Source organism: Artibeus jamaicensis, unplaced genomic scaffold (assembly GCF_021234435.1).
Source record: "Artibeus jamaicensis isolate MK-2021 breed Jamaican fruit bat unplaced genomic scaffold, CSHL_Jam_final contig_1132, whole genome shotgun sequence".
Taxonomy (NCBI): domain Eukaryota; kingdom Metazoa; phylum Chordata; class Mammalia; order Chiroptera; family Phyllostomidae; genus Artibeus; species Artibeus jamaicensis.
The window spans coordinates 430,802-452,666 of record NW_026521221.1 but is presented as its reverse complement, the minus strand read 5'-3'; the positions used below and the strand labels follow the sequence as shown (position 1 = coordinate 452,666).

Sequence of the window (21,865 nt, the reverse complement as noted above, 5' to 3'; positions counted from 1 at the left end):
AAACTTCCATTCAACTCAATTTCAGACGGTTCTGAGTGAGAACTATCAGAACCATCATTATAATTCTGACGTGGTTGTACAAGGGGATAAGCCATGTTTACCTAGGCTACCCTCCTGACCAGAAGTTCGAATTTTATATACACAAAAATAATCAGCATTTATAGGAAGGCTACATGATTGACTAGGGGCATCCCTGGGTACAAAACCTACTCTCCCCAAACAGAGCCACTGATAGTTACTGATAGAAACTCAAGTGTCTTCATAAAAGCTCCACCCATTACATCATTAAGGTCCCTTGACTACATTCTTACTCTCCTTGTGGCAAAAAAAGCTGTAAGTGTAACTAGGTCAGATTCCAGATGCTACACGGTAATACATCCACATCACTCTTTAGTTGTTCTGTCTTTTAGACAAGGCCATACCCAAGCCCTCACCGGTAAAAGCTGCTTAACTTGCCATTTCGCATTACTGAACAAATGTGCCAGAAGTCACTTACGTCAGGTAGAACAGCCCAAAGACACACACTGACCAAACGAGGAGGGATGACTCACTAGACCAATCATCTGAAAAGTCTTTCTGTCCATGTATTTTACAGATGTTTGTGAAATAATGTGATGCATCCTCCCACCTTCTCTAGCTTCCTACCATTTGAAGCTCCTCTTTCAATTTATCCTCCTTTTCCAGTTCTTCCCTGATTAACAGATTTGTGCAAAATGCATCATACTTCTTTTCTGGGCTGGCTGAATGTTTTGTACGTTGAAGTCGTTTCTCTGCAAGAGGGCCAACCCAGACAACGGAAACATGAAGAGAAAGAGACACGAGTGTGGACAGCTCTCCAGTCAGTCCCTGGGAGTCCCCAGAAATCAAACACATACTGCGAAAATCTATGTAGCGACTTCGAGTCTCTACCTTTTGTAACAGATGGAAAAGGCAGCCTTGTCTGCAACAAAGACCAGTGCATGCATTAAACCTGAAACCTACTTCTGCCACAAAACATGTGACATTTGAGAGGCACTCAGCTGGCATGCTTTTCTGACTAAACTGCATTCTCTTGCTCCTCAGCCATCAGCTGAATGACACTGTGGCTTCATATTAGAAACCATCACCCTCCTCTCAAGGCACGCTATTTTAATCAAAATTGATAAAAGAAAATGCACTTTTCAGAGGCAGAGTGATTCAAGAAAGAATTTCCCCCATATAAGGACAGAATACTATAATCTTCATTTCTCTGCTGCAGCCCTTTACAAGTGTGACCTTTAGGAAAATCTTCTAACACTGGGGAGGAAAAAACTTTAATTAAAAGAAAGGGCAGCAGAGATGCCTAAGGAAGGGAGGACGCTTTTTACCCTGCGTTAGAGAAAGGCGGATTTCCTCAGAGCTCCCAGGCCCCGGGGACGGAGCACGGACCCCAGGGTCCGGATGGCACAGAGCGCACCGGCTGAGGGCCCTGAGGCTGAGCCCCGCCCCCATGCACAGCAGGCCTGAATAACTGCACGCTGGTCAGATTCCCTCCGAGCTGGCAATACTAACACTACCTGTGCCTTATCTCTACTAGAAGTGGGAAGCGCTCTCTGCTTCATAGAAATTTAAAGCAACGTTTTATTCTACCTTCTGTAGATCCCACCAACAGTGTCCAAATTCTCTTCTGTAGAAGAAACACAAATTAAACTCTAATATTGCTTCCCTCCAATAAAAAGGCCTGTGAATTAACTGGGTTGGCCAAAAAGTTCACATAGTTTTTCTGGTACAATGGCTCTAGTAGTACTTACCTGTCTTTAACTTCATTCAAAACAATTTTGCTAGATTGTGACAGCTGTCATATCAGTGTGCATTTAAAAAAACTTACCAAACTGGTGAATTTTTGTGTGGCCATTTTAATATTGAAAATGGAAGAAGATATGCAACATTTTCAGCATATTATGCTTTATTATTTCAAGAAAGGTAAAAAAGCAACTGAAATACAAAAAAGGATCTGCACAGTGTATGGAGAAGGTGCTGTGACTGACTGAATGTGTCAGAAGTGGTTTGTGAAGCTTCTTGGTACTATTGACATTTTAGCCAAATAATTCTTTGCTGTGGGCTGTTTCATGTATTGGAAGATGTTTAGCAGCACCCCTGGCCTCTACCCACTAAAAGCCAATAGCAGGAGATAGCCGACACACTCAAAATATCCAAATCAATAAAACTTTTGGTGAAAATGAAAAATGTGTCTTCTATTTTCTGCAAAAAATCATACAGACTTTTTGGCCAACCCCCAAAAATAAGTGATTCATTCCCTTTCATTGCCAAGTTGCGATAATAGATCAGTGATTTTCAACCTTTTCATCTCATGGCACACATAAACTAATTACTAAAATTCTGAGGCACACCAAAAAATATACTTGTCTTGCTGGTGTGCCAAAAAATAGGTAAAATTTTGGTTCATTCACATTGAACAGCTATTGTGTTGAGTGTTCTCATTTTTTTATTTGACCATCAGGGAAGAGAGGACTATTTGACTAAATAGTCCTTTTGTAGGCAATCATACATTCTGAAAATTCTTGCGGCGCAGCAGCTGAAAATCTCTGGTATAAATAAGCCTAAGTTTGTGTGCCCATTCACCAGTTAAAGAATCTTTGGTTTTTAGCAACTGTGAAAAGAAGCCACCAGAAGCACTCACATGCGTAAGTTTTCATTTCTTTGGAGGAAATACATACCTAAGAGTAGAACTCTTGAGTCAGATGATAAACGTTTGCTTACTTTGATAAAACACTGGCCTCGGGCCCACTCATGCACAGGAGAGAAACCCTCTGCAGGGCTGCCCCAGTCCCCAGCCCACAGGTGGGGTTTCTCTTAGAGTCCCAGCTGCCCCCTGCTGCCCCTCAAGGGCAAAGCAGAAAGAACAAGAGAACAGAAGGGCGAATTCTCCCACAACTCTTTGGACTGCAAGGGCCCCTTTCACCCTGCATCCCTGGTGAGAAAGACAGTATTTCTAGAGACAGTTCAGCTGCTGACCCCACCAGCTACCCTGGTTCTCCAAGGAGATTCTTGCTCACCCTGCCCCCTGTGATTCAAAAAAAGGGGCACTTTCCAGCTTGAATTTTCCTGGTTTTCTGGCCAGAAAGATGGGATTGCTCTAGGAGTTTAGCTACCTCTGCACCACAGCTGCTGAGAGCCTGCCTTTGGGTCCAGGCCAGAGAGAAAAGAAAAGCAAGGAGTTAATTCACCCCGCTGGCCCCCCATACAGGTAGAATTTTCACTCCCTTCTCAATATGCTGTCTTTTCTTGACTTCTCTGAGCCCTCGAGTAATCGATGTGTCCACAGTTTACAGCTGCAGTGAGCCAGAGAGACAGGCCATGGAGGGCTGCCTCATCTTGGTCCTGTCCTCCCGGGAGTTTCACTGTTGCATGCTGAGGCGGCGTCCCTCCTCCTCCACTTCTCGTCAGGAGAGCTCCTGCACACCTGAGCCCATCCGCCTCCCACTAGGAAGGCACTGCTCGGGTAGAGAATACCGTGCCACTGACTCTTATAGAACCATGACATTCAGTGCACATTTTTATCCCCCTCTGGAGTGTCACTGTTTATTTCAAACCCTTAAAAAGAGAAGAGGAAGAACGACAAAGCTCCCTGACCTCTGTAAGCCTCCATCTTTTGCCTTCCCTCCCAAGGGCCTGGAAATAATGAGGGCACAACAGCCAGGGATCCTCTTCAAAGATCACACTTAAGCAGAGAGCCAGACGGGACGAGGGAGCAAGCCCTGCCGGGTTCTGGGGGTAGGAAGCAGAATGTTCCAGGCAGCACCTGCACAGGCCTCAGGAGAGAACAATCCTGCCCCTTTCGAGAATCAGAAATAAAGCAAGTGTTACAGCTGCACTGGGTTGAACTAGGAGGAAAGAGCAAAGCAATGAGGCCTAAAAGGCGAGCAGCCATCAGAGCAGGAAGGGCCCTGCAGGGCAGGCGCGGTAAGGACTCGGGCTGCATCCTGAACGAGGGGAAGGCAGCCCTCACAGGCATAAACACGCCAGGTCTGATCTCACAAAGGTTCTCACTCTCCGTCCCTACCAAAAAAATCACTTTTGAATTCAGAGCTAAACCTATCGTTCAAATCCACTGCAAACTCTGTCTTAACAGATCAAGAAGTCAAAACAAAGTCAAATACAAATTTACACATGAATGAGCATAATCCATCCCAAAAATAATACTATGTATTTCATAAATGAACATCTCAAATGCCCAATTATTCCTTTTCTACTAGAAAAGAAAATTGAAAGACTACATTTAGCTTTTTAACTTGTATTTTTTAACTTGTACTTTTATTATAAAAATCTTCAAACACAGCACACTGAATCCCCAGGCACCCATAATCCAGCTTCAACAATAATGAATAATCCCCCAATCCTGTTTTTAACCTATTACTCCCTACCGTCCTCAAACATACCTGCACATACCTATCATTTCACCCATGGTATTTCATTATGTATTTCTTATACTAAAAATGTCTTTAAATATAAACGCAATGCCTTTAGCGTATCTAACAGAAGAAACAATTCCTTAATATTCTTTAACATTAATAGCAATTCCTCACACCTAGTCTATGTTCAAACATCCTCCACAGGACACAGATCTCTCCTTTCACGTTGTGTACGAACAGGACCCGCACCAGGCCCACATGTCGCGTATGGTTAGTCTGTCCCTGCAAGCTCCTTTCAATCTGTGCTTGTCGGACAGAACTTCCCCTCTTCCTGGATTTGACTTATCACTTCCTCATGGTGTCCTTTAACTTCTTCTTCTACCCTTTACCCTTCTACCCTTCTTCTTCTGTCCTTTAACGTCTTCACTGTTTCCTCAAACTCGTCATCGGATCAAGTGGCTTGACTACAGACCAGTTTAGCATCCCTTGGTGATTATTGTTTGTTTTGATCTATTAGTTCTTTAGGACCTAAAAATGGCAGTTTTCTAATTCTGGCATTTCTTCTGCATTAACTAGGTGCAATTTGTCTACTTTTTTCAAACTTTCATCATCAACTATGTGATTATCCTGAAGTACAGTTCATTCAGGGAAGGACAATTGCTCAATCCTTTCCCTTAACCTATCAGTGTTTAAAATTGTACATTGTTACCTAAGAAGCCTCCAAAGGTAACTAACAGGGCCAGGGGGTGGTGTTAGTATCATTAAAAACTCGTATTTAATGTATGTATCTCAATTCACTGTGTTCACTATTCTCATTGGTGCTCAAACAGTCCCATGCAGCGGGAGCTCCAGAAGCCTCAGCAGTGTTCTTGCCCCACGACTGGAAGCAGCCTTTCCTCCAACGGGCCTGGTTCCTGCAAGTGGGAAATAGTATCTAGAAAAGATTGAGAGTGCTAAGAGTGTTCACTGCAACTGGGTTGTCTAGCAGTAACAGAAAGTAGAAAGTCTCTCTCTCTCTCTCTCACACTCACACACACACACACACAGATGAGGGTGTGTCCAAGGAGCACAGGAGAAGAGCAAAAGAGCTCTCAATGGCCCAAGCTGGAACAATTTGAAGAACAAAATTAACGAAGTAGTATTGAATTATAGCCCACAGTATAAAATAATTATCCATGAGTCCATACTAGCATAGTTGATTAAGTAAATACATAAATAGGGTAGACGAATCTCCCAGGCAAAAGAACTTCAAACATTTTACATTGAGACCCCACCCTCAAGGAGACAGCGGTGCGGCGTACAGCAGGGAAGGGAGATGGGAGTAACTTTCCAGTGAAGAACCTCGGCCAGGTGAGCAAGGTCAGCATCAACAGTAACAAGTCACTTAGATGGTATGTACTCTGGATATGAGGTAATGATGGTACTCTACCTCCCCAAACCCAAAACCTCGATCTAATCATGAAAGAAATGTCAGACAAACATAATACTGGAACAGAGTGATAATTATTAATAATGTATCAATATTGGTTCATTAACTGTAAAACATATCATATTAAATGTGAAATATTACTAATATGAGGAACTCGGTACAGGTTATATGGGAACACTCTACTATTCTCTCGAATTCTCTGTAAATCTAGAACTGTTCTTAAAAGTTTAAAAATATTTTTTTTAACTTTTTAAAGATTTTATGTATTGATTTTTAGAGAGGAAGGGAAGGAGAGAGGGACAGAAACATCAGTGTGTGGTTGCCTCTTGTACGCCCCCTACTGGGGACCTGGCCTGCAACCCAGGCATGTGCCCCAATCAGAATCAACGAGCGACTCTTTGGATCAAAGGCCAGCACTCAATCCACTAAGCCATACTAGCCAGGGCATAAAATATATTTTGAAAACTACATATGCAGGGTACATGTTCTGAGACCATGTGCCAACAAAAGCAATCGCCTTATAAACTATTGCTATGAGTTGTTTCAGTTAACACAGTGAGACTGATAATCAGATTCTAGTCAACTAAGCAATTGAGATTGCATTGATAAGTCTTTGACGTTTTCTGAGCAAGCACTATCACAATTCGACCTAAGTCTTAAGTGTGTAGACAAGTTTATAAAATATTTGTTTGGATGTTTACCTCTTTAAATAAGTTCACAATAGCAATATCAAATACAGTGGTACCTCGGTATTTTTGGGCCTTGCAACTCATCAAACCTGGTACTCGTCTCGTTTGGACGAGAAGGAATGTTTTAGCACTCCGTGCTTGCTCACCCTTTGTCCCACTTGCTAGAACTCCTATGAGGCACAACTCCACCCCACAAGAGAGAATGCTTCATCAATTATTGCTTGCTGGCCAGTCATTGGAACTAATTAATGATGAGTACCAAGCTACCATTGTAATTACTATTATGTGCGAAATGGAGCTGGTGATGAGAAAAAAAAGCAAATCCTACACAGATTTTAAGTTTGAACTGAACAAAAAGCATGAACATTGTATTCCAGAGTCTAAAATAATCCAGAAGTCTGAATTGATGGCCCAGAGGTAGTTAAGTACAGGCATGACAAACCATGTTTAGCTCAAACATTTGGGGGCAGGGGTTATTATATTAGAGGAAAAAACTATGTTTATTACTGATCATAGAATAAACAAGATTTTTGTTTTTCAACAGAGGGGTTGGATTTAAACAGCTGAGAAACACAGAGCATGATTCCAACAGGAAGAATAAAAAAGGCTGAAAAAGAACAACTCCAGTATTTTTCAAAACAAAGTTTTCTTATACCTTATTAAATGTATCACTTTCTGCCTGTGACGGGCAGAATGACAGCCCCCCAAAGACACCCATGTCCTAACCCCCTGAACCTGGGTATATGTTAGGTTACCCAGCAAAGGGGAATTAAGGTTGCTAATCAGCTGACCTTGAAATTGGGAGACTGCCCTGGATTATCCAGTGGGCCCAATTTAATTACAAGAATCCTCATGAGAGAGAGAGGGAGGCAGGAAAGAGAGAAGGACAGACATCTCTGAAAGTCAAGGAAACAAATTCTCCCCCGCCCCAGCCTCTCTGGAGCCAAGCGCAGCAAACGCCTTGATTTTAGCTCCGTGAGTCCCACCCCGCTGTAAGACTCCAAAACTACAACACATAAGTTTGTATTGTTTTAAGCCATTAAATTTGTGGCAATTTGTTACAGCAACAGAACATGAATGCACTGCGGACAGGAAGAACTCTCCTGCTTTGAGCAGAAAGCCCTTTTAACCCAATATCAGGTGGTGTTTTCACCACATGCCATTTAAAGGAAAAGAAAGGAAATGTTATCCGTATATGTGAAGTAAACGATCACAAACAATAAGAGAATTTAAAAATCAGGAACTAAAAGAACTGATACCTGTAAGCTACAGCACAAAGCAGGCAGGGCTACTCGTTTCAGTCACACAACAGTCAGATGTCCTTAACATTAAACTCTCTTCGGTTTCTTAGTCCACTTCATCTGAAGTCTTCACATGAAACCACTGTTTTAAAAATACCTATTTGTTTGTGGTTAGAAAGTGTCGGTCACCGTGAAATGCCACAACAAAATGCCATAGACTGGGTGGCTGAAACAATATAAACTTTCTTCTCACTGTTCTGGAGACAGGAGAGCCCAAGATCAAGGTGCCAGGAGATCCGGTGTCTAGTGGGGACCCCTTCCTGGCCTGTAGACAATTACTTCTCATCATGTAACCTCACAAAGGAGATAGAGCGCTCTGGTCTTTCTTCCTCTACCCACAAGGGCACCAGCTTCTTTGGGTGAGGCCCCTCCCTTCTGACCTCATTTAACCTTAATTACTTCCTTAAGGCCCCTTCTCCAAATGCAGTCACCTGGGTATTAGGGCTTCGACACATGAATCTGAGGGACACAAATGTTCCGTCTCTAACATCATTATTTATGTAAGAAAACAAAAAAAGAAAAGCTGGGAATATAAAAGCTTCCAAATTACATATTAATATACAACATGCATATTTGTTAATATACTAATGTATGTGAGGTTGTCAAGGACATGGGCCAACTGTACGTGTGTGTGTACACATACACAGTCAACTCCTGCACTTAAAATGAAAGGTGCCTCTTTAAATTGTTCTTTTAAAAAAAGTGTGGATTTAAAGACACACCAGCTTGGGAAGTGGGGAAGTAGAGATGGCTTTGGCACCAAAAGTCACAATATACATAAACTGCATATGAAAACACAGTTTCTATAACCCAGAAAAGAAAGCAGTGGACATAAAAGCCAATGTATCCAAAGAAGCTAAGAGCCAAATGAAAAGAAAAATTCCCAAGGTTTGCAATTTATTCCACAAAATTTATTCTGTTAAATTCTGTTAAATTTATTCTACCTTGACTATAAGCCATTAATGCTCAATAACAAATCAAACTAGACTGAAATTTCACCAACATACTGATAAATACCAAATGTGGAATTTATACTATATGTCCGTCTCTAAATTTGGAACAGTGATAGCAAACAAGTATTAATTCACGCTCATCCTCTCACTCCTATTTCTCACTCATATGACATTTAAATGTAAAATGCCTTTAAGAGACTATTCAGCATTAGAATGTCATTGTTATAGTTTATAATCAATTAAATCATCCTCATAGATTTAAAAAAATTGTGTTAGATCCATATGTGCTCTGAGCCAACATTTTCATCTAAAAATACCCATCTTAAAGATAAAATATTAAATGGCATGTCAACTCACTCATGTACTAATTGATATACACATTGGCTATGATATACACATTGATGAAAAGTCAGAGATAATGCTCATACATCCAAAAAATAAGAAACCAAATCAACAAAGATGGTTTTCTCCTGTAACTTGTGTCTGTGACTCCTACTCTCTTCTTCCCAATGAGTAAGACTACTAATGTAACAGAAAAAGGGGAAGAGAAGCATAAGAGAGAATGATAAGTGTGCCTCATTCCTCAGATTTTCCTGTCTGATTTGAAATATTATCAACAATCTAGGAAGCAGTCAAAATTGAGGAGTAAAGAATTATAATCACTATCAACATATCATCGCTGTTGTTTTGACCTACTCAGATAAGGTTTGAAAGTACTCAGCTTTGCAAGCATTCCATGGCTGTTCCCTCGATGACTCAAGAACAAAATTAATGTTACTCCTATTTGGAAAAATGTTGAACTGCTTACTCCACCTGCTGTTCACGGCTGGAACTGTCCTTTGGTGGCTGGTTTCATCTCAGCTGTAAGCAGACACACCTTCTGTGCAACAGATGGTGCCTCAGAGTGCTCTGAAATGTTCTTTTCATCGTTGTTTTGGAGCTGGACAAGGGCCTTGGAGTTAATACACCTAGTTCAACCTTCATTTGACAGATAGCGCAAAGGTCGTTTATCTGAATATACCAAAAGGCAGTTATACATTTGCTTTAACTCTACTATTCACTTTTTTAATATTTTATTTATTTATTTTTAGAGAGAGGGGAAGGGAAGGAGAAAGAGAAACATCAATGTGTGATTGCCTCTCACATGGCCCCCATTGGGGACCTGGCCCGCAACCCAGGCATGTGCTCTGACTGGGAATCAAACCAGTGACCCTCTGGTTCACAGCCGGCGCTCAATCCACTGAGCTACACCAGCCAGAGCCACTATTCACTTTTTATGTTTTTGTTTTAATTTTTATTTTTTAATTATATTTTATTGACTATACTATTACAGGTGTCCTAATTTCTCCCTTTTCCCCCGGTACCACCTACTCCCTCAGGCCATCTGTCCACCACTGCTCATGTCCATGCATCGTGAGTATGAGGTCTTTGGCTGCTCCATTTCCTACACTGCACTTTGCATACCCATGGCTCTTCTGTAACTACTTATTTGTACTTCTTAATCCTCTCACCTCTTCACCCATTCTACACCAACCCCCTCGAACCTAGCAACAATCAAAACATTCTCTGTCTCCGTAATTCTGTCTCTGTTCTTCTTGTTTGTTTAGTTTTATTTTTTAGATTCAAATTGTTGATAGATATGTATTTATTGCCATTTTATTGTTCACAGTTTTGATCTTCTCCTTTTTCTTAAATAAGTCTCTTTAACATTTCTTATAATAATGGTTTGGTGGTGATGAACTCCTTGTTTTTTTCTTCTCTGGGAAGCCGCTTATCTGTCCTTCAATATGAAATAGTATTCTTTGCTGGGTAGAGCAATCTTGGCTGTAGGTTCCTGCTTTTTTTTTAAATACTTCTTGCCAACTCCTTCTAGCCTACAAAGTTTCTTTTGAAAAATCAGCTAACAATCTTATGGGGAACTCCCATGTAGGTAACTAACTACTTTTCTCTTGCTGAATTTAAGATTCTGTCTTTATCTCTAACCTTTGGCATTTTAATTATGTCTTGGAGTGGGCCTCTCTGCATCCATCTTGTTTGGGACTCTGCTTCCTGGACTTGCATGTCTATTTCCTTCACCAAATTAGGAAAGTTTTCTTACATTACTTTTTCCAAATGGATTTCAGATTTCTTGCTCTTTCTCTTCTCTTTCTGGCACCCCTATGATGTGTATGTTGTAATGCTTGAAGCTGTCCCAGAGGCTGTTTATACTACCTTCGTTTTTTGTGTTTCTTTCTTCTTCTTGTTCTGCTTGGTTGTTTTTGCTTCCTTCTGTTCCAAATCATTGATTTGATTCTCAGCCTTGTCCACTCTAATGTTGTTTCCCTGTAAATTGTCTTTATATCAATTAGTATATCCTTCATTTCTGACTTGATCTTTTTTATGCTGTTGAGGTCCTCACTAAGTTCCTTGAGCATCCTTATAACCAACATTTCAAACTCTGCATCTGATAGATTGCTTATCTCCATTGTGCTTAGTTCTTTTTCTGGAGTTTTGTTCTGTTCTCTCATTTGAACCATGTTTCTTTGTCTCCTCATTTTGGAAGCTTTCCTGTGTTTGTTTCTATGTATTAGGTAGAGCTGCTATGACTCCCTGTCTTGGAAGCATGGCCTAATGTAGTAGGTGTGTCCTATAGGATCCAGTGGCACAGCCTCCCCTATCACCCGAGAAGGATACTCAAGGTGCGCCCTTCATATGGGCTGGGTACACCCTCCTCTTGTAGTTGAGCTTTGATTGCTGTTGGTAGGTCACTGGGAGGGATTTATCCACGCCCATCAGCTGCAAGGGCTGTCTGTGACCACTGACCACCAACCTCCATCCTCTCTGGAAGATGACTATGCAGGGGCAGGGTGGTGGGGCTCCAACACAGTCTATACTTGTCCACTAGGTATGCAGGCTCTGGGGTTTCCTGGGTGGTACAGACCAAGGCCAGCCCCCACCTGTGTTCTGCCCAGGGCCACCTTTCCTGAGCTTAAAGCAGTCTGAGATGGTGGCTACTTGTGCTGGGCTTGGAGATTCCCAGGCAAAGCCAAACTGTGAGTCTAGGCTGGCTGCTGCTAGTGCCGGGTCTGGGGCCACTTAGTAAAAGGTTCAGTGGCTGGGGGCTCACTGAGGCTGGCTGTTGCTTGTTTGAGAGGATTGAGAAAGTTGTGAAGCATGAGCCAAGACCATTTATATGGAAAAATCACAGTCAACAGTTTGGTTAGCCCTGTAAATTGGGTGGGACAAAGTTTCAGGGGATCTTCCAATATGGGTCAGTGTTAGCCAGAGTGGTAGAATTTAGATATGGCACTGGCCTGCCAGCTCTGTGGCTCTGTGCGGGGAGGGCTCAGATGAAGGACAAGGCCTCTGCCTGCCTTTTTGTCTGGGATAAAGCTGTACCCCAGCTCCTGCTTTTATGCCCGAGACTTCAGTTCCTCCCTCTATACCACTGGTGCCTTTCAAGCTGCACCAGTGCTGGAGCTCAGAGGGAGTGAGTGTGATTAAGTTCGTGGGTAGGTTCTTTAAGGGAGACTGCTTGCAGCTCCAGCAGTTTCTTCCAACTCAATCCCTGCTAGTTTTGCATCCAGAAGTTATGGGGACTTACCTTCCTAGCACTGGAACCCTGGGCTGGAGGCCTGGTGTGGGGCTAGGACTCCTTGCTCTGGAGACGTCCCTTCTGAAATTTTATCCACCACATGTGGATGCGGGACCAGCCCAATCCATGTTTCCACCCCTCCTAACAGTCTGGATAGATGTGGTTTCTTTAATTCCATAGTTGTCAAACTGCCATTCAATCAATTTCTGACGGTTCTGAATGATGGTTGTTCTTGTATTTTAGTTGTAATTTTGATGCATTTGTGCAAGGAGGTGAGTAGGTAACTATGCCGCCATCTTGACTGGAAGTATTACCTTTTTTAAACACCAAAAGTATTTTTTTCTAAATACTTGGGGTTTTTTTTTAATCCTTTAAGCAGAACCTTTGTAAAGAGAAATGACAACATGGATGGGTCTTGAGAATATCACGCTAAGTGAAATAAGTCAGACAGAAAAGGTCATGAACCATACGATTTCGCTCATATGTGGGCTATGAAACAGAATGCAACAAATGCACAAACAAGAAAAACAAACAAAAACTCATGGATACAAACAACAGTCTGGTGGTTACCAGAGGGAGGGGGTGTGGGAGTAGTAAAGAATAAATGGGGTCAAATAGATGGCAATGGAAGGAGACTTGACTTTGGGTGGTGGACACACAATGCAATATACAGATAATGTATCATAAAATTGTACACTTGAAACCCATGTAATTTGATTAACCAATGTCACCCTAATTAATTAATTTTTTAAAAAGGAGAATGCATCACTATCACAGTCACTTTTAATCCATTTGTGCTTCCAGAATGTGTATTTACAGAGCACATTTCAATCTAGCACTTAATTTTTTTTAATCCACGAGGATGATCTAATTGATTATAAACTATAATGATGGCATTCTAAAACTAAGTAATCTCTTAAAGGCTTTTCACATTTAGATGTTTTGTAAGAGAGAGAATGAGAATGAATTCATAACTGTTTGTTATAAATGTCCGAAATCCAGAAAGAAAAAAGAAATTGAGAAGGGAAGGCAAATGGAATGCCAAAGTTTCCAGAATGCCCAAGTTTCCCAGTGTTTTTAATGTCACATGTCGAACCAGCCCACTTAGAACTTACGTTTGAGGAACAAGAATTCGGGAAGTACACTGTGGTGAAGCCACACACCTAGACTTTCAGATACGGGGCAGAAACGTCAATTCCTAAGTCATGTGGCAGAAACCTTAAATTCCCATCTCTGTATTTTCCTGCTATATCTGTTGTTATCTCAAAGCATAAGAAGATACATACAAATAAACTAGAAAAGCTGAAGCTGCCAGGTCAAAAGGATGAACTACAACTCAAATATCCTTACCATTTGCTACATTAGAAAGGAAAAGAGATATACTTGATAAGGAAGCATGAAAAGTACACAATTTTCCTAGGAGGGAAAAAAATTCAGAATTAGTTGTTTCACTCATTCATAAACAAATAATTAAATCTCATCCTAGAAGTTAGAAACCTCAAGTTCAAGTATCAATCCTACCACTAACTACTTGAGTGCACACTTAAAAAGGCCTAAATCCTACTATTTCTTCACTTGTAAAACTATACTTATTACTGCCTGCCTCTTTCACAGGGAGGTTCTGATAACCATTTAAATGTGAGGATTTCTTTCAGATCCTACCCTAAAGAAGTAATTTCAGTTAAGTTTTACTGTTGAATTAATATCCTCAACATGAGGCCCTGGCTGCTGTAGCTCAGTGGATTGAGCCAAGCCTGCGAACCACATGATCAGAGTTCGATTCCCAGTCAGGGCACATGCCTGGGTTGCAGGCCAGTTCCCAGCAGGGGACGCACGAAAGGCAACCATACATTGATATTTCTCTCCCTCTCTCCTTCCCTTCCCCTCTAAAGATAAATAAATTAAATCTTTAAAAAATATATATCCTCAACATGAGTAATGCATGCTCATGATAACAAAATAAAAATTTGAAATAGTACATAAGACATAAAAAAGAACTTTCCTCATCCTCCTCATCTCCAAAGGTAACTACCACTACATGTTTCCTATACAGCCTTCTAGAAATATTCTATGCTTATAAATGAATACCTTCCCTTCACACTAATGGAATGACCCTATACTAGCTTTTCTGAAGTGTTTCCATCAATATTAGACCCTTCCCCTATCTACTCCATCCTCCAACAGTGGCATGGTATTCCCCTGCATAGACCCCCAACATTTATTTAACCTTAGCAGAGATTTAGGAAGTTGTTTCCAGGTTTTCCTTATTTTGAACACCATGTCAATGAACAATGGTCTATGACCAAATCATCTGCTTATATTTGCTAACTTGTTCAGTAAGATGAATTGCTAAGTATAGTATTGCTGGGCCACAGGCTAAATTTTGATGTCAAATTGCCTCATTTATTGGTTGTATGAACCCCCACCAAGAGAAGAGTGTCTAAGTTCAGCCAATATTGAATATGATAACACTTAAAAAAAAAACATAGCTTTAAAGCTTGTTTTCTGTATATAGTTTCATTAGGAAATTTATCACCAAGAAAATTAACATGGCTTTTTAAATATTTATAAGCAACCTAATTTATGTTTCTATCATCTATATGAAGCAATAAAGAACCTACAACTTCCATTTCTCAAGAGAAACAGTAATAATAATTTTTTAATTAAGGCGCAAGACACTCCGGGAAGGAGAGTACTGGCCACCACGACTTGACGAACATTAGCCTCATGAAAATGAAGGGACTTGACACCATCACTGTTATTACCCTAGAATTTACTGCTAGTCTAAGTTTTTTAATGTCTCTAACTACCACACACTTGTCTATATTCCCCATAGTTTTAAAGGTATTCCTATAATGCTAATATCTTTTACTAGAATGATGTGTGTAACCAAAAAAAAAATTATGCACGAGGAAAAAAACCAAGGCACAAGAAATGCTCTGTCCTGAGTTAGTCCTGAACTAATTTTACAGCATAAACGAGTACTATTGGGTTGGCTAAAAAGTCCATTTAGTTCTTTTCATAAAATATGACACATTTTTCATTTTTACCAATAACTTTATTGATTTGGACACTTTGAGTATGTCGGCTACCTCCTGCTATTGGCTTTTAGTGGGTAGAGGCCAAGGGTACTGCTAAACATCTTCCAATGCATAAAACTGTTCCAGAGCAAAGAATTATTTGGCCAAAATGTCAATAGTACCAAGAAACTTCGCAAACCACTTCTGACACATTCAACTAGTCACAGCATCTTTTCCATACACTGCACAAATCTCTTTTTGCATTTCAGTTGCATTTTTACCTTTCTTGAAATAATAAGGCATAACACTCCAAAAATGTTGCTTATTTTCTTCCAACTTCAGTATTAAAATGGCTGCACAAAAATTCACCAATTTTTTATGCATGCTGATAGGACAGCTATTAAAATACAATCTAACAAAATTGTTTTAAATGAAGTTAAAGACAACTAAGCCCTACTACACCCACCTTAAAATGTAATGGACTTTTTGGCCAACCCAGTACTATAAAGGTGGTGTACTTTAATTTTTCCCTGATAGATTTTAAATATATATACATATATATATATATCCAATTCCATTATTCCATACATAGAATTAAACACAGCACATTTTTAATAAAAAAATTCCAGTTTAAATTTAACAAAAATCTACTCTTGCCAATTCATCACTAATAGTTTAAGAAATAGTTAAGAAAAAATAAAATAAACACTAAAATTACCTATGGTATCTAATAATTCAAATATCATAATAAAAAATACCAAATTAGCCCTGGCTGGTGTGGCTCAGTAGATTGACCACTGGACTGCGAACAGAAAGGTCGCCCCTTTCATTCCCAGGCACAGCACAGCCTGGGCTGTGGGCCATGTCTCCAGTAGGGGGCGCACAACAGGCAAGGGGCACCACATGTTGATGTTTTTCTCCCTCTCTTTCTCTCTGCCCTCCTCTCTCTCTAAAAGTAAATAAATAAAATCTTCAAAATGCTCTACTGGATAGCATCATTTAAAAATAATTAAAAATGAAGAAATAAGCCCTGGCTGGCGTAGCTCGGTGGATTGAGCTCGGGCCTGCGAACCAGACAATCGCGGTTCGATTCCCAGTCAGGGCACATGTCGGGTTTGCAGGCTGGTTCCCTGCAGGCCAGTTCCCAGCAGGGGACCACGAAAGGCAACCACACATTGATGTTTCTCTCCCTCTCTCCTTCCCTTCCCCTCTAAAGATAAATAAATAAATTAATTAATTAAAAAAAGTGAAGAAATAAAAAATATACAGAATTATATAATCAGCTTTAAAAAAAAATCCTATTTATGCTCTGGCTGGTGTGGCTCAGTGGATTGAGTGCCAACCTGTGAACCAAAGAGTCGCCAGTTCAATTCCCAGTCAGGGCACATGCCTGGGTTGTGGGCCAGGTCCCCAGTAGGGGGTGCATGAAAAGCAACCACACACTGATGTATCTCTCCCTGTCTTTCACCTTCCCTTTCCCTCTCTCTAAAAATAAATAAATAGCATAATTGATGTTCTCTCCCTTCTCTCCCCCTCTAAAGATAAATAAATAAAATCTTTTAAAAAAATAAATAAATAAATAAATAAAATCTCTAAAAACTTTTTAAATTCTATTTAGTATTTGACAAAAAAAAAGTCAAATGTGAAAAGTAGAAAAGGATCCAAGGTATAGACAAAGTAATCAAGCTTGAACAATATATAAAACAAATGCGATTAAAACAGATAAAGAGAATAAGATAGTAAAAACAGATTCTGTATATATAAGACCTCTGGATAGTATAATTCCTGTTTCAATCTCACAGTTTAAAAAATCTATTGTTTGCATCAAATCAGAATGTTCAATAGATAGAACTAGGAGAATATGAAATCCCATGTGAATTAAAGCCACTGTATAAATCAGGCCCTTAAGAGAGCGATAACTTTTTAGTTGCTGAGCTTTCACGGATTTTGAAAAGCTAATTTTAAAGCAATTTCCTTTTGGGACACTTAAGCACGTTCAGCTTCTGACCAAAAATGCTTCGGTCTTCCTTTAAAAAAAAAAAAAAAAAAGGAGGGACTGAGTGAATGTCTAGAGGCTGTCATTTAGTTTGAGCTTTAATAGGCTCTTAATCTCTACCTGTCTGACTTCATAGGGTGACTATTTTCAGCAACAGTGAAGGGGCAAGTGCCTTAGAAACATAGCACCATCTTTGATTTGACATCTCTCCTCTTCCAGGTTCACAATAAACTTGAAATCAAAGTCAGAGATTTCTCTTTTACAGAGTCCAATAGTAACAACGAAAATATCAAATGTCAAATCCTCAGGTGAAAAATTTATATTATGGTTTACAAAGCAAAAGTTTGGTCAAGAAAAAATGACTCCAAGTTCTACCCTCATTAATGCAGCTATAAAAGAGCTACGTTATCTTTTATTAGACATAAATTATTAAAACATGATTAAAAGCAGCTGCCATATGAACACGAGGCAAGAAAGCAAAGATCTGCTGGCATCCACAATAACTGAATATGGTATCAATACAACCACACTGAAACATCCAGAAAAAACAGGCATGTAAAAAGCATCACTCAACAGTCCTCGCACACCCCCTTGCAAATCTCCAGGTCTGTCCAGAGGCAGTGCAGGGTAGTAGTTGAAAGGAAAGGTTCTGGAGCCAAAATGCCTGCGTTGAACTCAGGCTTTGCAATTTGCTGGCTGAATGACAGAAGATAAATTATTTAACTTCTATTTGAGTTGCTTAACTGTGCCTCAGTTTTTTCATCTCATACCAAGTGCTCAATAAATATCAGGTGCTATCATTACTATAAGGAGGAAAAAGGAAAAAAAATTCCCAGGAAAACCAATAGGCCTTGAATTTCTCTTTGCTAATAGCTCATCGAAAAGATGAATATAATACTAACATACTCTAGGATTTGGTATATTTTTAAAGTTAACTGATTGCATCAAGCACATCACGCGTCCAGTGGGGATTCAATGGAGATAACCAGCCTTATGACATGCTCACCCCACACTCTGTAGGCTCAGGGGTCACACCACCTACAGAAGGACTGATGGAAGAGCAAGAGATTCACGGGTGCTATGCACTCAACTAAGTTACCTTGGAGTATTATGTATCTAGAAGTTGTTTTATCTAGTCTTATTTTGTCTTGTTTTCCATTGACAAGTCACATATGTGTTGTGGTGTGAAGTAGAAAGGAAAGGCTGTGAACAGTATTAAATACCAGAGTTAGGCAGCTGGTCCTTACACAGCTAAAACTCGATTATGCATTTTCTTTCGACCATTTCCATTACTCTTGATGTGGGGCACAAATGCACCTTGGGATATGAGAACAAGGAGGCCTCAGGCAGGGTAATCAATCTTGTCCCATGTGATCTTTAGGCAGCAATAATGTTATTCTCAGCATGCCTAAACATGAACAGTACTGCAGAATCTGAAAGGGGAAGGGACCTTAGAGGTCACCTACCCAAAGCAAAATGAAGGAATAATCTTTCCCACATCTCTTCCTCCACCTTTTCTTGAAAATATGATGGGGGTGGTAACAGCAGCAGAAGTAGTGGCTGCTGCAGCTGGTGTTTATGCCTCAAGCACTGGGCCCTGCATTCACATTCACTGACACATTGAAGCAATCTGTGAAATGAGAAAATCCTAAAAGCAAATACAAGAGATAAAAGCCTAAAATTTTAATAGAATGGGTTATAATACTATCATAAATCAAAAAAACATATCATTCATCCTCTAAATGACAGACCATCACTTTACTCAATTTAGTTCACCAGACATGAATAAAACAGAAGCACCTTCATTCACTCACTTTAACAAACTAAAGACACTTGTTATTAAAGGTCTGTGCGCCCAACACTTTAGTAAGTATGAAAAGTACCATTATTACAATTACCATTAAAACATGATCCCTGTAGCTAAGCAGTGTCTACTCTGTTCTCAGTAAAGCAGTAACTGGCTCACAAAAATGTAAGAGATAAAACCTGGTGGAGTCCACAGCAGCATGGTGTGAGGCCCAGCTCTGCCACCAGCTGTGACGGCTTAGACAAGTCAGTCAACCTGTAAAAGTCAGTGTGTTACATGTATACTTTTATATACACATGAAATCTGTTACGAAGATGTGTAAATAAGTTGCTTTACAAGTAGAATTGTTATAATTGTATAAAGCTATATATATATATATGTAAATAATGTTATAAAGGTAAAATGGGTTATATAGTGCACACTAGATCGCTCTGAGTTTCCTTCATTGCTTGATAAGCTAACCCTGAGATTTTCTCCACACCTCACTCAAATTTTACATATTACCTACCTGGATCCTAATGAGGGTAAGTACATTACACTTAAAATCATAAGTTTTATTATTTTTTTCAACTCTGTATTTCTGCATACAACTACCATCTTCAGGGACATTTTACCTACTGTGCCCTTAAGATGTTGTAAATATTTGTTATATGAAATTTTGCCTCAATTTTTTAAAATAGTTTATTTATTTATTTTTCGAGAGAGGGGAAGGGAAGGAGAAAGAGTGGGAGAGAAACATCAATGTGTGGTTGCCTCTCGTGAGTCCCCTGCTGGGAACTGGCCTAGCAACCCAGGCATGTGCCCTGACTGGGAATCAAACCTCCATACTCTGGTTCACAGGCCCACGCTCAATCCACTGAGCTACACCAGCCAGGGCTGAAATTTTGCCTCAATTTTTAAAAAATGCTTTAACCCATGCACCTGACAATTCAAAACAAAGAAAATTTGTACTATAATGTTCAAATAACAGAAGACCAGCTCATAAAAATGCAGTAATCTAAACACTTTAGCTGGAATATAAAAGGAGTAAGAGTTTGCCCGTATCATTCCTACTGCGATCTCTAAGGAATTTCCTTAAGAATATGTGATGAAGACCGATCAACCATACTGCTATTAAAATTTAGACTTGATTACTGAAATATTTACTGATTGAAAATTCAGAGACGATGGCTAGTGACCTGATTCCTACACATACATAATAAAAGAGATCGATACTATTAAAGAGAGAGAGAAGTAACTATGCCTTGGATCCCACCCCCAAGTACTGAGTCCAGTCCATTGGAGGCATTCTTTCTCATTCAATAAACATTTATTATGCACCTACTGTGTGCCAGGCATTGCACAGTGAACATGACAGACAAAAAAAAAAATCCCTTATTTCCTAATAAGAGGGATGTCTCACCATAATATCTCCCATAACGTCCCCATGTCTCCCTAAGGCTACCCAAGTGTTAAAACTCCTGAAGATCAAGTCTGGGCCTCACTCCCATCCAAGAAGGGTCAATCCCTCTGAACCCAACAGGCCTCTTAGGCTTGTAGCCCTCGGTCCCCGAGTTCTTAACCAATACAGCCCGGGATCCCTTGGACAGTGCACTGAAGCCCTCCGAACCTGATAGTGCGGTTCCACCAGCGCTTACTCGGAAGCGCCACGTGCACGCCCGGCGCGTGCCCGCCACCGTCCGGCCGTCCCGCGCAGGCGCCACCGCCGCCCGCTGGTACGCCCGTGCCCTGTACGCCACTCTGGGCTCTAGACTCGTGTCCTGAGCCCCACCAGCCCAGGTTTCGCGCGGTCCCGGCCACACCAACCACCACCTCTTACCGGCACTCTGGCACCGGCGCCCCGGCCTCCTGGCTCCCGGCGGCCGCCCCGCTGAGCGCCTCCACCACGGCCTCCACGGCCCCCGCGGAATCCCCGACCGCGGCCTCGGCGGCCACCTCCGTCCCCGCCACCTCCTCTCTCCACCACCACCGCGGCTCCTGCCCGATCCCGATCCCGGTCCCCGCTGGGCCGGTTGCGGCCAGACCGGCGACCAGGGCCGCCTCGAGCTCCTCGGTCTGCCTGCATCTGGCCGCTGCCCTAGGTGCGGAGGAGCAGGGGCCAGGCCGCTGGGAGACGCCCTTGCCCCGCCGGAAGCGGGTCGCACGGAAGAAAGCACTATAGACTGGCCAAGGTGGCTGCGAGCGGAGCGGAGCGCGGAGCGGAGCCGGGGATGGATGCCTCTGGCGGGGGCGGGGCGGTCCGGGATCCTGGCAGGTTGGGCCGGAAGGGCCTCGGGGAAGGCTGGAGGCTCGGATGAAGCCCGGACGGTGGGAGCCAGCAGTGAGGACCCATCCCGCGTCTGGGGGTGGGGCTGTGGTAGGAGAAAGGACAGGTTATAAAATAGTTTGTGTAATATAAACTCGTTTTGGTTTTTAAAAAAGGAAAGAAAAAATACAAATATCGGTGTATTTGCATGAAATGCCTAAAGTGTATGCCAAAATGTTAGGTGGTTAACTGTGGTGAAACAGTTCATTTTTGTTTAATCTCCTGATTATCCAGAATGAGTATAATTTTTAAAATTTATACCAAACTCGGGATTCAAGAGCAGGTATGGAGGAAAAGGCAGGGTGGGTTTCAGGTGAGAGGTGGGTGTGGACTGCAGCAAGCAACCGGGATTAGAGAGAAGAGTACAAAATTTTTAGATGGGTAGGCAGGCTCTGAGGTC

General features: G+C 41.2%; 1 protein-coding gene across 1 annotated transcript in view; it reads right to left on the bottom strand.

Moving 5' to 3' along the window:
* The window catches only part of AVEN (apoptosis and caspase activation inhibitor), a 175,334-nt gene extending 154,009 nt beyond the window's left edge, over positions 1-21,325 (bottom strand). The window contains exon 1 of the mRNA XM_037133160.2: positions 20,980-21,325. Coding sequence (XP_036989055.2) covers positions 20,980-21,225 — 246 coding nt within the window. The 5' untranslated portion in view covers positions 21,226-21,325. The remainder of the gene's footprint in view (positions 1-20,979) is intronic.
* Between the last annotated feature and the right edge of the window lie 540 nt (positions 21,326-21,865).